General features: G+C 42.1%; 1 protein-coding gene across 2 annotated transcripts in view; it reads left to right on the forward strand.

The window, feature by feature from the left end:
* LOC138570073 (E3 ubiquitin-protein ligase TRIM39-like) overlaps nucleotides 1–19,334 on the forward strand; it is a 158,895-nt gene extending 139,561 nt beyond the window's left edge. For both annotated transcript variants that reach the window (XM_069648688.1, XM_069648759.1), the window contains one exon: nucleotides 17,348–19,334. In XM_069648688.1, coding sequence (XP_069504789.1) covers nucleotides 17,348–17,865 — 518 coding nt within the window. In that variant the 3' untranslated portion in view covers nucleotides 17,866–19,334. The remainder of the gene's footprint in view (nucleotides 1–17,347) is intronic.
* Nucleotides 19,335–19,649: the final 315 nt, after the last annotated feature.

Here is a 19,649-nt window from a genome sequence, read left to right on the forward strand (position 1 = left end):
TCAGGCCATGTTGCTCTCAGTGGTTTTGTAGCTTGGGCTCACTAATTAGACAACGTGGCCTGAGGGGGGCTGGCACCTTCCTTGCTATGAAGCTAAGCAGTGTCGCTCACAGCTACTGCATAAATGGGAGACCTGTGACACTGACCGTGGCTAGTGATATTTCACCCCTTATGTCACTGTAGCTGTACAAATATCTATTTTTTTATTAAGGAAAAAAGATTGCAGGCTTTGAGAACTGATAATGTTTTTAGGCAATGCACAATGAGAATACAATATTTGCCAAGGATCACACACTGTGGTTAAGCAAAGCCCTTGTTTTATGGCCAGTCTCTTGGTGAATGTTGTGATATATTGCACAACCCCAATTAACCATATTTAAGCAGCACAGAAAAGGGAAAACATGACTGGCTACAAAAATAACATATGCCCAGGTACTTTTGCCCCAAAGCAAAAATCAAAAGCTGGCACCCATGAATATACACACAGTAAGTGAAGATATATATTAAAGTGAAATATACACATTTAGCTCAATTGACCTTCCCCTAGAAGAAAGTGTGCAAGACAAAATAGCATTAGACTTTTTAAAAAAAGTAAAAAACACCAAAAAAATAACCTTAGAGAGGAAATGTTCCAATAAATATGCTGGCAAAGTATAAAAGGTGCTTACCTTTTAAACCCAGTGATCTGTTGTAAAATAATCCCTGGAAAACAAAATCTCAATACGAAACAAATGTTTGCGGTCTTGTGGGTAAGCGTCTGCACTGGGAACATGACAACCTGAGAGAATAGTCCTGGTAGCAAATTGCATGAGCAAGCTTGCCAACCTCAAAAAAAACAATGGGTTGCGCCTGCCCTCTGAAAGAATTATGCTGTCTACACATATGTGTCCTTTATTTGTGCTCTGAAAAGCAGTCACAATTAGGGGCAAATAACTTCACCAGTGTCCATGATTACAAACTCGCTTGCCACATCAGGGGCAAATATTCATGACTTACTTGCCTTGCATCATTTCCCCTCCTCAACCCCATATCTGGCTTTCAACAATACTCTGCTTTATAAAGATAACTTGAAAACTACACATACCATAGTGTAACTCAAATATATAAATCCCTTTAGAACTATGTTAGGCAAAAAGCGTACAATTGTGGCATTAGTCCCCCATCATGACTGGAAAGCTACAAATACCAGAGTGCAATTCAGTAAAAGGCAAAACAATTGTCTCTAAGTGCAATACTTTGTGTGTTCTTAATGTGTTATGAGATATTTAAAACTAAGAAAATACAAAGCATCTGGGACTGTGGACTGTCTTCCATTCATGCAGTAAACGGGACTGACCCTGCTATGCTTTAAAGTGAGGAAGGGGCCTTCCCCCTCAGCCCATGTTGCTCTAAGTGGTCTTGTAACATACGCTTATTTATTTGGCAACATGGCCAGAGGGTTCCGGCCACTTCCTTGCTTTGAAGTTAAGCATGGTCAGTCCCAGTTACTGCATGGATGGTAGTCTCAGCTGCCTATTGTGGCCATGGCCAGTGATTTTATATCCCTGATGTCACTGTAGCTGTAAAAGTATTTATTCATATAACTTTTTTTTCTATAGGCACGGGTAGAGAACTACATATACCCTTGGCTATCTGTAGTCATTTTATCTATGGACTACAGATAGCCGCAGTTATCTGTAGTTTATATAGCAGCGAATATCGCAAAAAAAGGATGAAAAAAATGCTTTCTTGGCCCCCAGGCCCTCACAACATGCCCCCTTCATCTGTGTAGCACCCCCCCACTCTCCGGATGGCCTCCTCACCTCCCTTGCCCACTTCCATTCCCCCCACAACACACTCTGTTTCTGTGACACAGTTTGTTTTGAGATTCTGGCTATTTACAGATATATCCAGGGTTACAAAAAAGCTTTGTGTTGCAAACTCAGTCCCTAGACCCCCTTCTAACTCTTAAATTTCACTTGGTGGCCTCTAGCCACCCCCTCCCCACCTCTAGACTGATGGCATTTGCATGTTTTTTTATCCGGCAAATGGCTTTTTTCCTGCTTTTCATTTTCCGATAACCTCGGCTATCTCTCGCATCAAGCAAAAATAAAGATGCCGCCTGCTTCATTTCTAAAAAACACTGTTTTTGGCAATGTACCCGAGATATAGTTATCTATTTTGGAGAAGGGGGTTTAAAAACTACGACAGAAGCTACAAAAAGTCATCCAGTTAACACTTCCTGCCAACGTTCTTTTGGACCTGGTCCAAATCCGTCTATTGGTTTGGGCTGTGCAGTCTGGATAAAATGGTCTAACGGAAAATTAATGGGAAGTAGGCTACAGCTATGATTTTTTTTTAAATGATTAATAACTTTTTTTTTAACAAATCGTGCACAAACTTTTTAGTCTGGATGGTGGGGCCCACGCGTCCATAAATGACTTCAAAATGTCGACCAAATCTGTTAAGCAAATCAAAATTTATGAGCAAGAGAATTTTTCGAGGTTCCTATGGGGTTCCGACTCACCTTAACTATAGGGTGGTGACCGCCGCCCCATAATGCATATATAAATATTCAGTGAAAAATCTCAAACATTTGTGATGTCATCTTTGATGTCTTGGGTGTTAGTCTGTGCAGTGCACAGTGGTGGTGTGAGTTATGGGCGCTTAGCTTACCATAACTTGCAATTTTCTGGGGGTTTTTGGTTTTACCTGTAACCATAATATCCCTCTAACAAAGTTTTTTTTACTGAATTTCATAGGTTTTTATTAGTGCAACTGAACCAAAATGTCACTTTAACAAAGTTTTTTACGTGCATTTCATTGATTTTTATGAGTGAAAATATTTCGTGATGTTACATCACTGTATATAAGATATTATTAATTTAACATACATGAAAGAACTGTAAACCTTCAACAAACATATTTTTTGCAACGCATACTGATGTGTGTTGTTATCAGCAGCTCATGCAGGGGAAGCAAGTCACGGTTGAATTGCGTAGGGTATGAGGCTCGACCATGACCCCAGCCCCACCAAACCACCCCCGTTTTCCACTCCATCTACTTTGCATCCTAGTTCAGTGTCCATTATACCCTCATAATGTTACCAATGGTCACTGCTTATGGCTTGCAGCCATGGCCAGTCTCCACGATCATTGGGCCAGGGGCTTCAGCCATGCCGCATTCCCCAATAGGTAAATCCGAGTAGACATTTGTCCTTGCCGAGGGCCAGGCCCACAGCCTAGGCAGCAAAGATATATCACTATTTATTTGTACTTACTTTAGGACACTTTCAAAAAAGTATACACAGGACAGATTTGCAAAAGCATGCTTTCTGGTCCCTGCTGATGCTCCTTGCGCAAGTTTACTGCAATCCCATCCAGCACTTCAGGCTGCAGCCACAAACAGAATTTTCCCATTTAAAGCTAGGGGTTTGGCCATGCCGCATGCCCCAATAAGTAAATCAGAGTAGGCATTGGTCCTTGCCAAGTGCCAGGCCCATTGCCCATGCTCCAAAGTTACATCACTAATTTGTGTACTTACATTTTGACACTTTGAAAAATAAAACACAAGACAGATGTGCAGAATCATGCATTTAGAGGCTCCTTGCGCAAGTTTGTTGTTATCGAGTCCAGAACTTCAGGCTGTAGCCGCAAGCAGAATACTTTTTCCCAAAAAGAAAATCATAGCACACATGTGTCCTTGCTCAAGGCCAAGCCCATTGCCCAGGCACTTAAGTTATATCACAGGACAGATTACCAAAGCCATGCTTTGCTGTCCTTTCTGATGCTCCTCGCAAATGTTTGATGCAATGCTGTCCAGCACTTCGGGCTGTAGCCATGAACAGAATTTTTTTCCCATTCAAATCTATCCCGATTTTGAAAAAAACTTTAACACATGGCCGGTCCCTGGGGGCCATGCCCAGTTTATCCCCATTGCCGGACCCTCAAGGTCATGGCCAGTAGCCAGACTGTCTGGGGCATGGCCACAGTCTATACCTCAGTCACCAAAGGTATATCACCATTTTTTGTACCTACATTATGTCACTTTTCAATAAATAAAACACAGAAACATTTGCAAAAACATGCTTTCAGGTCCTTGCCAATGCTCTTTGCCTGAGTTTGCAACAAATCCATCCATGTTTTATTTTTTTTAAGTGTCAAAATGTACGTAAAAAAAAATAGCCATATAACTTATCCCCCACTTGACAAAATCCATTCAGACTTTGCATAAGCATTCAAGGTTGGGTGCATCATCTTACTGAAAGGTTTTGTGCAGATTCATCGATTGGAAACAAAGTTATAAGCCATCTAAAACTGTTGAGACCCACCTCAAATTTTGCCCTGATAAAATCCCACCAAACTTTGAAAAACATTCAAATCTGGGTCTGTAATCATTTTACAAACATGTGTGCAATGCTAGGTAAGATTTTCACAAAACTGGTAAATCTTCCTGACCTGGGTCAACCCCAGAACTTTTTGCTTTACTACTGGGATATTTGTCCTTAATACCTCAGTGAGTGGGAACCTTTTTCCACACTCACATAATCTTTAACTTTTTTATGGGTGTGATTTTTTGACTCTCCTTAGCGTCTTTTTAAATTCATCCACTTTAACAGCGTATTGGCAATAAGTGTCTGTTGTTGCTGGGTTGTCTTAGGAGCTCCCCCTTTAACTTTCTTTTACTAACCTTGAGAGATCTACAGTTCCCAAGGGTAGAAAGGATCTTTGGATCCCTTTTACATTTTATTCTGTGAAGCCAGCACACCTCACCTTATGTGGAGTGCTGGGGAAATAAAATGTATCCCCTTTCACATTAAAACTGTAACAATTCTGTTACAGGGACAAGCTTACCTTCAATGGCTGGTGGCAGTGATACCTTGCATTAATTTGGTGCACCTTTACCGCGCGGGCTGTGTTCACAGCTGCAGTAAGGGCACCTAAAGGTGCTCATTTTACCAAAATGGCCCAATCTTATTTTTTCTCAATTTTAGTGTTCCCTTTTGTTTCATGTTCCTTCCCCTAACATACAGGGTGGGAAATTCCTTTGTGTGATTTGTATCTTCTGTAGGAGTCTCCTGGACTCTCCTCCCATGCTCCAGTCTGTCTGTGAGGGCAGGAAGCGAGGGAGGAGTCCAAAACTCCCCAGCCGTTTATCTTACACCTTGCTTGAATGGGGACACATCCCAGTGGGGGGCTGGCTGTCCTGATTGGACAACCAGACCGCCCCCTTCTTGTAAAATGAGGGGAGAAAATGCAGAGGTTGTGCTGTAGTTACTGATAAATACTGCAAACCTGGAAGCTGAAGAAAAGTCGACCACTGGAACCAAAACCGAAGAGGATGATGAAGGAAAAGCGGCTGAAACAATTTCCAGCGACTGTGCTGTGTAACCAGAGCCTGCTGTAGCCCTTCCTTCCAATCGACCTAAGGACTCCGAAAACGATGACCATTACTCAGATCCTATTGAAACCTTCTAGACACAAGACGACCTGCATTTTGATCTATCCCACGCATTGCTGTGACCTTGCGTTCTTGCAATACCCCAATACCCTGGGACCTCAGGCCATCATGTAGTGCACCATCTTCTGAATCCTGAATCTTGCTGAAACTTCATGGGCATCCTGGTGGATCTCAAGAGACACGAATTGAGTGCAGAAAGTCCCCTCAACAGAGTGCTGGGTCTTTGTGACAACGAGAATTCAACCACGATTTTCTGTCTTCTTCTGTGGTCCTTGATGTGGCGCCAAATCTGCAGAACCACATTCAGCCATGAGGGAAACCTTGCCTAGAGCCTTTTACATTGATCCTTGCTGCAAAGTTCCTTCTGATGTCTTGTTTTCAGTCACCATGACAATGAATCCATTGACCGGGTATTTGGCTGCAGATCCTGAAGTCCTCTTGCTGCAAAATCTTCTTCAATGCTGAGGTACTGTGTTGGCTTGGGTATGTACTTACCTTAAGCCTGTTAGGATTTCTCTGTAGCTGTGGTTTGTTTTCTGTGATGGGGAGGCCTCCCATCCAGGGCACTCAGTCCCACTGCTAGAATCCTACTAATGTGTCTTCTGCGGAGCCCCTGGACCTTATTCTAACCCTTGAAGTAAAGTACTCAGCTGTTTACCCAGTTTTCCTAAGGAACTCTGACTTTTGCTACTAAAGTACCTATCCTATTTTGACACTGACTGTTGGTCACTGGTCTTAGTGACCCCCTTTCTGCCACTGAGAACACTCATGCTCCAAGAATAAGAGAAAGACTTTCAAGGGATTAGGACTTTTACCTAGAAAAGAAAATAAGTGTTTAAAAGTTACTTACTTGTAAAGAGTTGGTTGGTAACTGTAATTCTAAGAGTGAACAGTTGCAAAAGTTCTTACTTATCTTAATTGTGTGATGCACTATTCTCAAAAGTATCGTTACCATCCTTTCCTCCTTAGAAACTGCTTTGCCATTTATTCTAATATAAAGTAGATGTGAAGATAGTTTACTCTCCAGTGATTAGGTTGTGCCTCTTCCCAAAGGTAAAGTGTTGGTTTCACCAGATTATTCCTGCAGGATAATTGTATGAGTGTCCTCCAACTGTTGGTATCACCAGATTAGTCCTTTGAGGATAATTGTATGAGTGTCACCCAACTGGGTCTTGCTTCCCCTGACTTGCTGTTAGCCTGTCCAGAATAAGTCTGCATTTGGTTGTTGCCTACCTAGAAAACCTTTGAGTCATTCAGTAAAGTGTAACATTGGGTTTTACTTTCCCCTCCATTGTGAGGTTAAAAAAGTATGTGGGGTTCACTTACCTTGAGTTAGCTGTGTGCCTTCCCAAAAAAGCTACAAGAGTTACTACTTATCTCTATCTGTGGTTCAGTGATCTCAAAAGCACCTATAATTGTATATTAGATCCTTAGGTTTTACTCACCTAGTATAACTGTGTGTTTTCACAAAAGTAGTTATAGGTTTTTACTGCACCTGGAATAAGTGTTCCACTAGTCACAAAAAGTATATTGTCCAGTTTACTGATTACGTGATTTGTACTATGAGTCAGTGTGTAACTGGTAGGGTCTACTGCCCTTGCATTACTGAATGTAATTGTGAAAATAACCATTGGTTTTTACTTCCCAAGAATAGGTGTGACCTATACTGAATGTGTATGAAAAGGTTTGGACTTCCCTAGAACTACTGTTAGGTATTTCCAAATAAGGTTTATACTTTGGTCTGTGTACCTTCAAGTATACTGTTGTGTTTTTATATTGTGATTTCATATAATGTGTTAGTGCTTACTTACCCCTAGATTTATCTGGGCCTACCTGTATTTAAATAATTCCTTTATTTTTACAATACAAAGTGTTTCAGTGCTTCTTTGGATCATTTGTATTACAATTTCATTTGTACTTATTCTAAAGCCCTCTCTCCCTCTCTGTGTACCCTACCATGAACACAGGTGGTGCAGCCTTATACTAAGAGTGGAGTCTTGTACTGCCTCAGTTGAATGGTTTTACTAAGCCCTTAGTTGGACTTCAGAAAAACTGTCCTAAATGCAGATTCGTCAAACGGCACCAAATGTAATGACTATCAAATATTTTGTGACCTCCTCTCTGATTTTGCCCTCTCTTGGCAAAACAGCACCAAACTTTGCAGAACCATTCAGGGTCTGGTCTGAAATTATATTGCAGAATTGTATGTAGTTTCATTGAGTGGTGCCAAAGGTATAAGCCATCCAAAAACTGCTTTTCACTAACCCTGCAATGCAGAATTAGGAATAAATGCCCCCGAACATCTGAGATTTTTGCGGACTTGAGAGATGAAAAAACACCTGATTTTGGGCTTTTTCTTGCCATATCTTATCCTATCCTCATCACCTCCCCCCAGAGATTGTTTCATGAGTTTGACAAGTGCAATATTATGTTTTTTAATATGTTTTTACTGCTATGTTCACAGACTACGGGCAAGGTTTGTAAATCCAATATGGCATCCGTTTCAAATGTGTTGACGCACTTCACATTTTTAATTGACCGACCAGCGGGCGCATATTATGTCTGTGAACGTCACGCTGCTCTCTGATTGGTCCAGAGGCGTTGCAGACTCCCAATCAGGAAATTAGTCCACGGACCATACCCAGATATCACACATTTTTTGACCATTTTAAAATAAATCTACTGGACGGATTTACACCAAATCTGCAAAAGCATGCTTTCGCGACCAAGCCACCGCTCCTCACACATGTTTGTGTCCCTGAATTTGAAGGGTTTTGTTGTACCATTGATTTTTTTTTTTTTACAAACCACCAGCCATGTGCATATATTTTAAAATGCTATCATGCCACTAGCCATGGCGTTCGGCAATGGCCTGTGACCACAGCCTTTTGCCGTGTCCACTGTACATATTGCCTCAATATCATTCTTTTGGACCCACTTCGTTATGTTTCTATTTGTAGTGCTGTTCATCATATAAGCATGTCAAGCAGTGTTCAGAATAGAAAAATGGCCTGGCTATAACAGGAGAATACACTCTAGCATTTACTTAGTTCCCAATATAAAATGCACATTTGAAAACCAACCCATAGTGCACATTCACATACACCGACTTTTCACCTGGAGATTAAACGACTTCCATGTATATTGCTCCCCTGTTCTGTTGCACACAAATGATCTAGCATATGGGCTGAACTGTATTACCAATATTACCCTTTTACAGGCACTTGCAGTACCCTGCACCTTAAGCCAGGCATAACACATCAGCACAGCAGAGTTTCTGCAAAAAATGACAAGTGTAAATAAAATAGTGCCAATGATACTTTCCAAGAAACAATGGATATTTACTTATTTGGATTTGTAAAACACACTAACAGCCCAACAGAGGCCCTGTTCTGTGAAGGTGTCTGAGTTATAAATAAAGAAAGCTTGGCTCAGGGTTACAGTGAGCTTGTATCAAGAGTGAGACATTTTGTGGGATACATACAGTGGTGGATTAGGAAGGAAAACTTATATCAGGGTTACAGAAAACATGTAACCTAACAAGGAGAATATAGCAAGATAATTACAAAGTGGTTACATGTTATGTATAATACAGAAGCACTTAAGGTTTCATTACAGATAGTAAAAACGTGCAGCCTGAACAGGAGCCTTAGTTTTCCATTGTCGCCCATAGTTTATTTTATACAAACGTATATATAATGCAAAGTTTTTAACACTTTTCGAAAAGGCTATGTGAGGGTCAATGCTTTTAATGTATGGCTGTAGAGTGTTCCAATGGGTCGCAGCCAAGGTGGGGAAGTTGGAGCCCCCTGTGAAAACTCTCCGGGTGTTAGGGGTGGAAATTCTGTTAGTGTATGCCGATCTGATGAGTCTGGCTGAGATGGGCTTAACAATTCTTTGAGACAGGTATGCAGGTGCAAGGTTATTGACACATTTATGCATTAGGGTGAGAGTTTTAAAGATTATTCGCTCTTTAACGGGAAGCCAGTGGGCCTGCCTCCTGGTCTCAGATACATGGTCCCTCTTGGAGATGCCAGTGGCGGCCCTGAGGGCATTACTTTGGACCATATGGAGTGTGGAGATGTTTTGGACGCAAGTTCCTAGGAAGAGGGCATTGCAGTAGTGCAACCAAGATCCAATTATTACTCTCGCAATGGTGAGGCAGTTCTGTTCTGACATAAAAGGTCTTGCTGCATTGAGCAATTTGGAATGGTATGCTGATGAGGATGCAATTGCATTAACCTGCCTGAACATGGATAGGTTAGAGTCCAGGTGTACACCCAGTGTCTTGACAGCCTGAGATACATTGATTGGCATGTCATCAATCATGAAAGAGCTGTATTGTTTGTCCACTTTACTGAGGGTGGCAGGTGATCCAATTAGCAATGAAGCAGGAATGCACTTCCTGAACTACCAAAATGGCTGATATATTTTGAAACTTTCCAAAGTACCAACATGACTAACACATTTTCACTTCAACATATCGCATCCAAGAACACAATGGAAACAATCACCCCTCCCAATGGCAGACACTGAAATAGTGATATCATCCATGCCCCACTGCTACTAAGACTTCATTTACAAACAAGCATGTATTTTCAAGAGGATAGTTACAGAGTGCATCATGGCTGGACTCTGTGGTTAAATTGGAGACAGTTGGGTGTTTTGGTTAACAATGTTTTGTCAGAATCTGCATATTGACATGGACCTGGGCTTCATTGAATTTAGAGTAAAATGGTTTGTATTGCAAGGAATGTGATGGTCCCAGATCTGTCCTAAAATGTTGAGTTTGAGAAGCACAGGGCAGCCAGATGTCATATTCATTCATTGTGGTGGTAATGATTTGGGGAATGAATGAGGTGTGTCTCTGGCTTCGATAATAAAACAAGAATTCGATAAACTCATGGAACATTTTCCTCACAGCACCTGCATTTTATTCAAACTAACTCAGAGGAAAAAATGGAAGTGGACCACAAGATTTAATTTTAACATTGATAAATCTCAGAGGAATGTGAAGAAAGTAGTCTCTGCTTTCATCAGAGATTATAAACACATGTGCATATCCAACAACGACATCCAGTTTGACATGTTTCATCTTTATAGACATGATAGGTACATCTAACCGCTCAAGGAGATTCACTCTTCCTTGACAACATTAAAGCAGCAATCCAACTTTGTTGAAACACTACGCTCAGTGTACCCCAAAACAGTGCTTTTAAGGGCTACTTATTACACACATATACATATATATATAACTTTACAAAGCAAATACTTTTTTTAAAAACATTACAGAATAACCAGCGGCTATAAAAAAAGTTAACACAACACACACTATATTTTCAAGATAATAAAATCCCTCCTATGGGTGGCTCTTATAAGAGAATTTGTGTTTTTACATCAACATTTTGGCCAAAAAAATGCATTCTGATTGCTACAACCTTTATATTTCTCCAATTATTCCACTACAAGTTTCCTTCAAAATTTTTTTAAAAACTTCCAACACTTCTCTGTGCTCTTCCGTAGATGCTTTATTAATTTTCTTTTCCCAAAAAGAAAATATAATTTACTATGTAATATGTGGCCACAATTCATACTCTTCTTTCAAAAACTGCATTCAAAGTAATGTTGTAAAACCCAAAAAATATTCTTACTCAGAAACTTGCTCAATATCTACCACATCACTGTTAATCCTATTTTTAGAATTCTCTATTCCTCTGCAATCTTCTGAACAATGAGATTAATCACCTGACAAACCACTATATGAGTTGTCACCATCTTCTTCAGATCTTATCTCCATTTTTCCACCTCTAAAAAGAATGTCTAAAATGTCCACCAATAACAGTATGTATGCACTCTTCAACTCAACATCTGCTAATAACACACCTCTCTCTCAGGACAATGTAAAGTATATACCACCTTCCAATGGGAAACATTCTTTCACCAAGTACCCTGGATTAACCAATCACACGTTCTTTCCAAACACCTATTCTCATTGGTTCAAACTTTTCACCTTTCCCTGAATAGCTGCAGTTATAATACAGGTGAGTAGGAATCAATAACCATGGCTAACAATTGCCTGGTATAGCCACGGTTGGCATAGCCTGCCAAAAATAGAGAATGCCCCATTGGCTGTTCAATAACAGCAGCTACCACTGTGCAGTTAAAGCCGCGGTTACACGAGTGCCAAAACCACATGACGGCCAATGGTTAGGTAAGTACCCGCGATTATAACGTCATGTGTCACGCATATGATAATTGCTATGCTACACCACAATCAATCATTTACATGACATTAACACTGTGAAAATAATGAAAATTGTACATTCAGGCTCATTACAAATTTGACGGTATTCCACCAGTAATCTGGGTGGGATACCATCAAACGGTAATACCGTTATCAGCACTTGTCCGCCAGTATTACTGGCAGATTACAAATGCCGGTTTAAATGGTAAATCCCCATTCAATGGCGTCCCATGGGACTTCATGGGTGGATTATGCGGGCATTACAGGCAACGGTATTACTGTGCGGGTAATACTGCCAGTTTTTTGCCGTGTGGTTCAGATTAAACTCTAGCTCTTAGCTGGAGGTAAATCCTCCATCCCTGTGTGCAAAGTTGTAGTTGTCAGTTTTTTTTATATTTTTGGTGTTACTTCCGTAACCACGGTTACGTCAATATGCCTATGTGATGACATTAACCGTGGCCATCCAATGCAGCACCTGATTGGCTTGCTCTGTACCTGCGGTAAGCCAATTACACGTGCGATACCTGTGGGTATCGCACGTGTTTAATTCTGTTTCACGTGGACATTCTGTTTATGCAAATTATATAAAGAAAACTAATTTATCAACAGTATTGAATTCGAATTCAAAGCCTTGAAATTAAGTATTTAACCCATTGTATCATGGAATATGATAAAACACGATCTATAATGATGATGCAAAAATGGGAATAATAATTCCTTGAGTTTCAAAGCTAACAGGTGTTTCACCTGTCCCAGGCTTTTTCAAGGCAACAATGGTTCTTGTAATGAACACCCTACCCACGTTCCTACTCATGACTGATCACATCTGCTGTTCCTGGGGGGACGTTCTCTGTAGCTGGAACTGAAGCCAATATGCCTTCTTCCTTTCCTATGGTCTCTGTATCATGAGCCTGAACTTGTTTACTCGAAGCCATGAACTCACAAAAGAGAGCCTTCTGTAACTAAGTCTTCAGAGAGACTTACAGTGCCCACTATGTCTCTTTCACCTGGCATCAGAGTTTTTGCAAATCAGAATTCAGGGACTAGTATTGCTTTTATTTCTGGTAGCGCCCCTCTGTCCAATGAATTGCAATGGGCGTGAACACCCCTTTTAAATGTAGCTATCTCACTGGACCCAAGATGGTGGAGTCTGAGTCAGGAGGAGTGGTAGTCTACATTTTCCATAGCTGAAAAATTGATCTGACTCTTTCTGCACTGATTTTCGAAGCAACCTGCTTAATAAGGCTACCCACTGTCACAGGTGGCCTCTGGAACACTTCAATTCCAAGAGGCAGTTTAGGGGTTTATGTTTAAGGGTTTGTATGTTTAATATAGGCCTAATGATATCCCTCTCTCTCTAAACTGGGAAACCCCTACTGTCTAAACAGCTATCTATTTTCTAGTGATGGCCAAAAGCCTAAAGCCTTTTTCTACCTAAACTTCCTCATGCAACAATTTAGGGGTTCCTATCTAATGGCTTTCCCCAGACGAATGACTTAAGTGTTATGCCTTTCATACACCATGGTATTTGCCCTGGCTGTTCCTTCTGCACCCTGATATTCCTCACCCTGAATATCTCTACCACTTGCTCTCTTCTCCTTCTACTCTCCTTCCTTGCACTCCACCCACCAACTCCCCTCTCTCTCTGTTATGCTCTCTTCACTATTCCTCAGATGGTCCTAATTCCTCTCTCCCTATTACTTCCCTCCACCCTTTGATCTTACTCATCAACAGTACTCTCCACACTACTAGTACTCTCCCCTCCCCACAGCACTACTACTCTCCTTTCTCCACACTACTACTACCCCCCTCTTCACACTGCTACTACTCTCCTGTCTCCACACATATACTGTCCCCCCCTCCTCCCACTCCCAAGACCCTCTACTCTCTACACCACTACAACTCTCCCCTCTCCACACTACTACTGCTCCCACACTCCTCTTACATTCACTCACATTTCACTTCCTCCCTCACCTTCTCATTAATACCCTACTCTATTTGTATCATTCTCATCACACACACCCATATTCCACTTCCTCTCACCAACCATTACGTCACCATTCACACTACCTGTATAAACAACTATCTGACTATTGGTGATGGCTTAAACTCAGGGAACAATCTAGGGTTCCTATCCAATGGCTTTCTCAAAGGAATAATTCAATTGTTGTTTATGCCTTTCAAACACTCAGGTATTCACTTGTGCTGGTCCTTCTGTGTCCTGATATTCCTCTTGCTGAATCTCTATAGCAGTTTTTGCCTTCTGCTCTCTTTTTCTCCTTTTTCTATGCACTTACTCTATCAGAATTGTCCGTGGACCTAGTATGATAGTAACACATGTTTGTCCCCCCCCCTTACTTGTTATTCCCCCCTCCCCCTCCAGCACTATCTGAAATGTCGTCAGGCCAAGTACGATAGTCGCTTGTTTTGTTCCTCTCCCTCCTCTCTCTTCCCACTCCCTCACCTCGTGTAATTCTCTGGCTTTACCAGAAATGTCGTAAGGCCTAGTACGGTAGACGTCTGTCTGTTTCCCATTCCTTCCTATCTGTGTCTTTGCACTTGCTGCATCTGAAATGTCATCAGGCCTAGTATGAAAGTTGTTTGTTTTGTTCCTCTCCCTCCTTCTCATCCCTTCTCCCTCTCCTCTTGTAAAATTCCGGCTCTACCAGAAATGTCATCAGGCCTAGCACGGTAGTCGCCTGTCTGTTTCCCATTCCTTCCTATCTGTGTCTTTGCACTTGCTCTATCTGAAATGTCGCCAGGCCGAGTACGATAGTTAATTTCACATTCTTGTTGCTCATGGCCTGTAAGAATGTTTTTGTATTTTTCCTTGTTGCCTCCCTTGTCGTGAAGCGCTTTGAGACACATTGTGTATAGGCGCTATATAAATAAACTATCATATGATATCATATCATACTCCATCTGCTGGATCCGCTCTCTCTCCCATGCTCTCTCTCCTCTATCCCTCCCATGGTCTCTTGTCCTCTCTTCCTCCTTTCTACATCCCGCCACCCTTCTATCTTATTTTGCACCACTATTCTCCACACCACTACTAATGAGCCTGCCCTTTTCTTACATTCACTCCTTCCTTTCACATCCCCATTCACCATCTCATTCACTTCATACTCTCTCCAGTCTCTCTAGTCCTAAGACTACACTCATAACGAAGCACACATTCCAGTACTGCTTTCTCTCACAATACCTCACATTTTACACGACCTACATAATTCTCCTCCACAATCGTCTGCACCATCCTTCCTCCACCTGGTCTCAGCCCACCTCTTCCTCCTCTGAACTCACGCAAACTAGGCTCACCTTTCTGTCTCCCAGGTCTCATTTTTGAGTGCCAATCTTCTTCCAACTGGTTCTACCTTCCCAATGGTTCCCCCAGCGAATAGCTCCCTGTTCTCCCCTTCTGAGATATGGTACAAAAATCAAAAGATGGTGACCCTCAGAGGTGAGTTATGGTGTTTAAGTCTAAGTTTGAGTGAGGCCTGACAGTCTGCTTGCTTGATTGACGAGCCATTCTGTGGGTCTCCCACAGGTAAGCAAAATGTCACTGCAGCACTCTGTTTGCATGCGGTCCTCCTTTGTCTCTAATTTGCGCTGCAGCTCCTCTTCACTGCACTGCTGGTTGAAGCTTTCCATGTCGTATAGCAGCAAACATTGGTTTCCAAGTTCCCAGTCCCTCTCGGTAACTTCCGCTCGGCTAGTGATGGTTCTTTCTCTAATAGGGAATGCTCAATAGAGAAAGACTGGACAGGATCAGGCAAGAAAGGTATTGGGTGATTGTCATTGCACTGTAATCAATTGCATGGACACAAAGATATCATACAGGGTCTGAGGGCCTCCGAGCTGCCACCTTTTCCCTGTGGGGTAGGAATGGGTCTGTTTTCCACACTCGTCATCCTCCCAGCTCAGGTTTAGCAGGGTCCCCATCCCTTCTTGACAGGGTCAGGTTAGTGATCTTGACTCACTCTCTTATGGACTTGAAAACTACAAAGATAGGGATGGTCATATAAGCATTCATTTGTGTTTTGAATTGCCTGGACCTCATAAGGCTTTTATTAAAAATGGCAAGCTTATTTTACTCCACTTAAAGTATGGTACGATGTAGATGCCTATCATTAACTGTCTTAAACACAAATGTGGAGTGAAACGGGCTTGTGGTTACAAAACTGTACATGTGTAAAGTATCTTTCATAATTTAGAATTTTAATTAACTTTTTGTAAACTGTTGATGAGAGGTACACACTTGTGTGGACCTCTGTTACTTACTGGACTCTTTTATTGCAAAATGCATTGCACATCAGCCCTAAATGATCCTGAGTCTAAGCTTCACTGCTATGTTGACCATACCACTGAGAGTTTGCTCAAGGACTTAAGTGTCGCTGGTTGTACCCCTATTTCGGCTTCCCAAAACCGCCTCACAATAGCTTGTTCTGAAAAACCCTCTTAATAATGCAAATCCTTGTGTTCCCTTTTCTGGTGGCCTCCACCTCTTGCCCCTCCATATCCCCTTGATTTTACCCCACACCCAACGTGTTGTCTTTCTTCCGTTAATGACCCTCACCTTCAGCCTCCTATCACAACAGACGCAATTGCTGCCACCACCTCCGGACCCACAGCTCCCAACTCCTCCATCAGACACCTAGCCGATGTCGGTTTCACAAAGGTTTTCTTTTTTTTGTGCTTTCAGTTGCAACGAGGAAAAGTAAAACCAAGGTTGTTAAAGCAGTTTCTGTATGGTTGTTACAAAGGTTTGCACAATGGAGGAGTGAACATTTAAGGGGCTTCTCAAGATTAGAACAATAAAAATGGAATGTTAGGAAAATGTAATCAAATGTCTGAATATCACAAAAGATGGTGCAACATGGCAACATCTCCTGCTCTCTATTAGTGTGGATCAGTCCATGTCCTCCCTCAGACAGCCTATCACAAACCACAGAGAAACATAATGTGAGATGGACATGGCATGTGGCCACTGAATCCTCCTTAGAGGTTTTAGGTCTCTGATTGGCCTGCTGAATAATCCCAAGACGCATGGTGGTTCTGATTGGCACAGCAAATTTGAGCCCACCCACTGAGCTAACATGAGTGGTTGCCCATTACTTCGGAGTACTGGTGAATTTCCACGAGCACTCATTGCTTAGCCAAACATAGAGGAAGATGCTCGATTCATCTTACGAGTTTGCGGGGGTTCGGGGAGGGGTCAGGTTTATCCCACAATAGTCCTGGCAAAGAGACGCACACCTTGCCTATCATCCTGGTGGCCGAGCAGAGCATCTAACAGCATGGCTCCTAGTTCTGCATGTACCGAGCATTGAAATGTCTGCATTACTGGGCGTCCTCTGAAACCCACATGAAAAGTGTTTGAGGTAGCCCTTTAAAAGCCACGAGGTTCTCATAACTTCCCTGTTATATAGATGCTTCTCCGCTGTCCCTGTAAATTGAAAAGATGGTCCACGAGAGGAAGGTCATTGAGGTTCAAGATGATATACTATTATCACATTAAAATATCATGTTGTATTTGATAAGGACATGCAGATACTTTCTTATCAGTAGGTGTAAAGAGAGACTTGACCAATGTGAAGTGTAGCGTGTGAGACCTCAGACTGTTCTCTCGTGACTCACACCCTCCCTCTCTCCTTATGTATCCTTTCAGATAAAATAACCCTGAATGAGAAGACAGCCAACGCATATCTCAACGTGTCCCAAGATAAGAGAAGTGTGAGACATCAAGAGACCAAACAGACCCTGCCAGACACGCCAGAGAGATTTCACCCACATCCGTGCGTCCTCGGCAATGAGGGCTACACTTTTGGAAGGCATTACTGGGAGGTGGAGGTAGAACTGGGGCTCGGTGGGTACTGGTCATTGGGGATCGCAAGAGAGTCTGTGCGGAGACATGGAGGGGCCACACAATCACCAGGCCATGGAATATGGGCAATCGAAAGACTGTGGCGAGAAGGCCTCTACGTGGCACTCACGTTCCATGATACTACACTGCACCCAAAGGAGAACCCCAAGGTGATAGGAGTGTATCTGAACTACGATGGTGGAATGCTGTCGCTATTCAATGCGGACAGCATGGAACATCTCTTCACTTTCAAGCACAGGTTCACGCAGAAAGTCTTCCCCTACTTCTGGGTTGGACCGAATGCATGCCTGAGACTTGTTTAACTGTAGCGATAAATGCTTTGCTGTGTGCACCGCTTGCTTGCAATAGCCTATCCATTTACCTACTGAAATCTGATCATATGTCCTGCGGTGGCAAAATATTCATCTGCCCTCCCTAAGGCCCATTCTACGCAGCACATTTCTGTGTAGGGCACACACTCCAGGCCTGGCAGATCTTGCCAGCCCCAGCAACCTGGTGTCACAACTCCAGCGCTCCTGTCTTATTTGGTGTTCAGTTTTGTTATTCTGTTGTTCAGATATTATCAGCAAAGGCTAACTCTATGCGAGCTGACCTGTTTTACGAAAGGGTAGTAACTGCAAACCCTAACTGCCATTCAGAGGACATAGTTGCAAGAAACGGTTACCGTTATGCAAACTGTCTGGTGTCGCCCACTTGGATTTGGGCCAATGCTACATTATATTATAGATCTGCCCACCTGAGCTGATGCTCCTGTGCAATCCTATGAGATAGTCATGGCAACTCCCTGAGACTTGCTGTCACGCACTCTGCAAATCTCAGCCTTTGTGTGCAAATTACAATACCTTATTAGTCAGCCTCATTATGTGTCTCATTATTTTTCATTGTTAATAAGACAAAACATTGTGTTTCTTCAGTCCCCATTACCACTCACCCCGCACCTGCGCGATCTGAATGACACAAGGCCTAGTGAGCTTGTTGTTTTGTCCTACCTTTGTTTCCCCCTCCTTGTCTTGTGTACAGGCGTGTTACAAATGTCATATCATATCACATGCAGGAGGCAAGAACAAAACATCAGTAAGGGTGCAGGAGGAAGCACTCACTTTTGGTTATTGCATCGAATAGTCAAGAATTTGCATTTGTTCACATGAAAGATGCCCCAATCATCTCAGATGCACTCCTGCTATCTTGCACCCTGTTCACAAGTCCTAAGCATAGTGCTAATCTGGAGCTACCAGGAGGAGCTATGAGACGGTCATGCGAAAGTTCAAGGGACAGGGCTTTGCTCTGGAACATCTCCTAGATGCTCTAGACACTTCTGGATGTGCTCTAGTTTTGGGATTTGTGAATTAGATGGGGAGGTAGCAGAGAAGATCTGAGATGCTCAGGGCATCACCTGATTTGCCCCAAAGCTATTATTTGTGAATGGGCACCAAAGCATCCTTTTGGACTCAGAATAGAGATCAGTTAGATGGTTCCCCACACTAACTGTACATCTGTCAATATATAAAACATTTATAGAGCTGGACACAACTACACCTTACAGAATCTCATATATCAATAAACCCTTGATATTCTGAATTCACTTATTTTTTCTGTGTGATTCTTTAAGTATTGCATTAGTTTGCCTTTATATTTGACAGCATAAAGAATTGTACTGACACAATCTATGGACTATTTGTTTTCGCAGGGCTTTGTTGTGCTCCATAAACTCTTGAGTTTGTCAGTAATGTGACAACATGGTTATTATTCTGATTTACTTAAATAAAATAACACGTCAAGAAGTAAACAGATGTTTGAAATCATAAGTGTCTATACATGTTGGGGGTGATGTGCTATAATATTGGTGTGTATGTTGTTGTTTAATATAAGTGCATACCTAGCGAAAGAAAGCAGCAGAGCTTTGTATTGAAGATAAGTTGTGGGCAGGGGAAGGAGGAGTCAATGAGGTCGTCCCAAAATATGTTTTAAAAAATCAGGTATAAGAGGAGAGAAACCAAGGAAATGTTTGCATGTGATGGGTAGTAGGTGACTCAGAGGTTAAGATCCTGCATCATAGGGGCAAAAGTACGTGGTTGGATTCACAGAT

The sequence above is a fragment of the Ambystoma mexicanum genome, chromosome 1p (assembly GCF_040938575.1).
Source record: "Ambystoma mexicanum isolate Mex_15411 chromosome 1p, UKY_AmexF1_1, whole genome shotgun sequence".
Lineage (NCBI taxonomy): Eukaryota > Metazoa > Chordata > Amphibia > Caudata > Ambystomatidae > Ambystoma > Ambystoma mexicanum.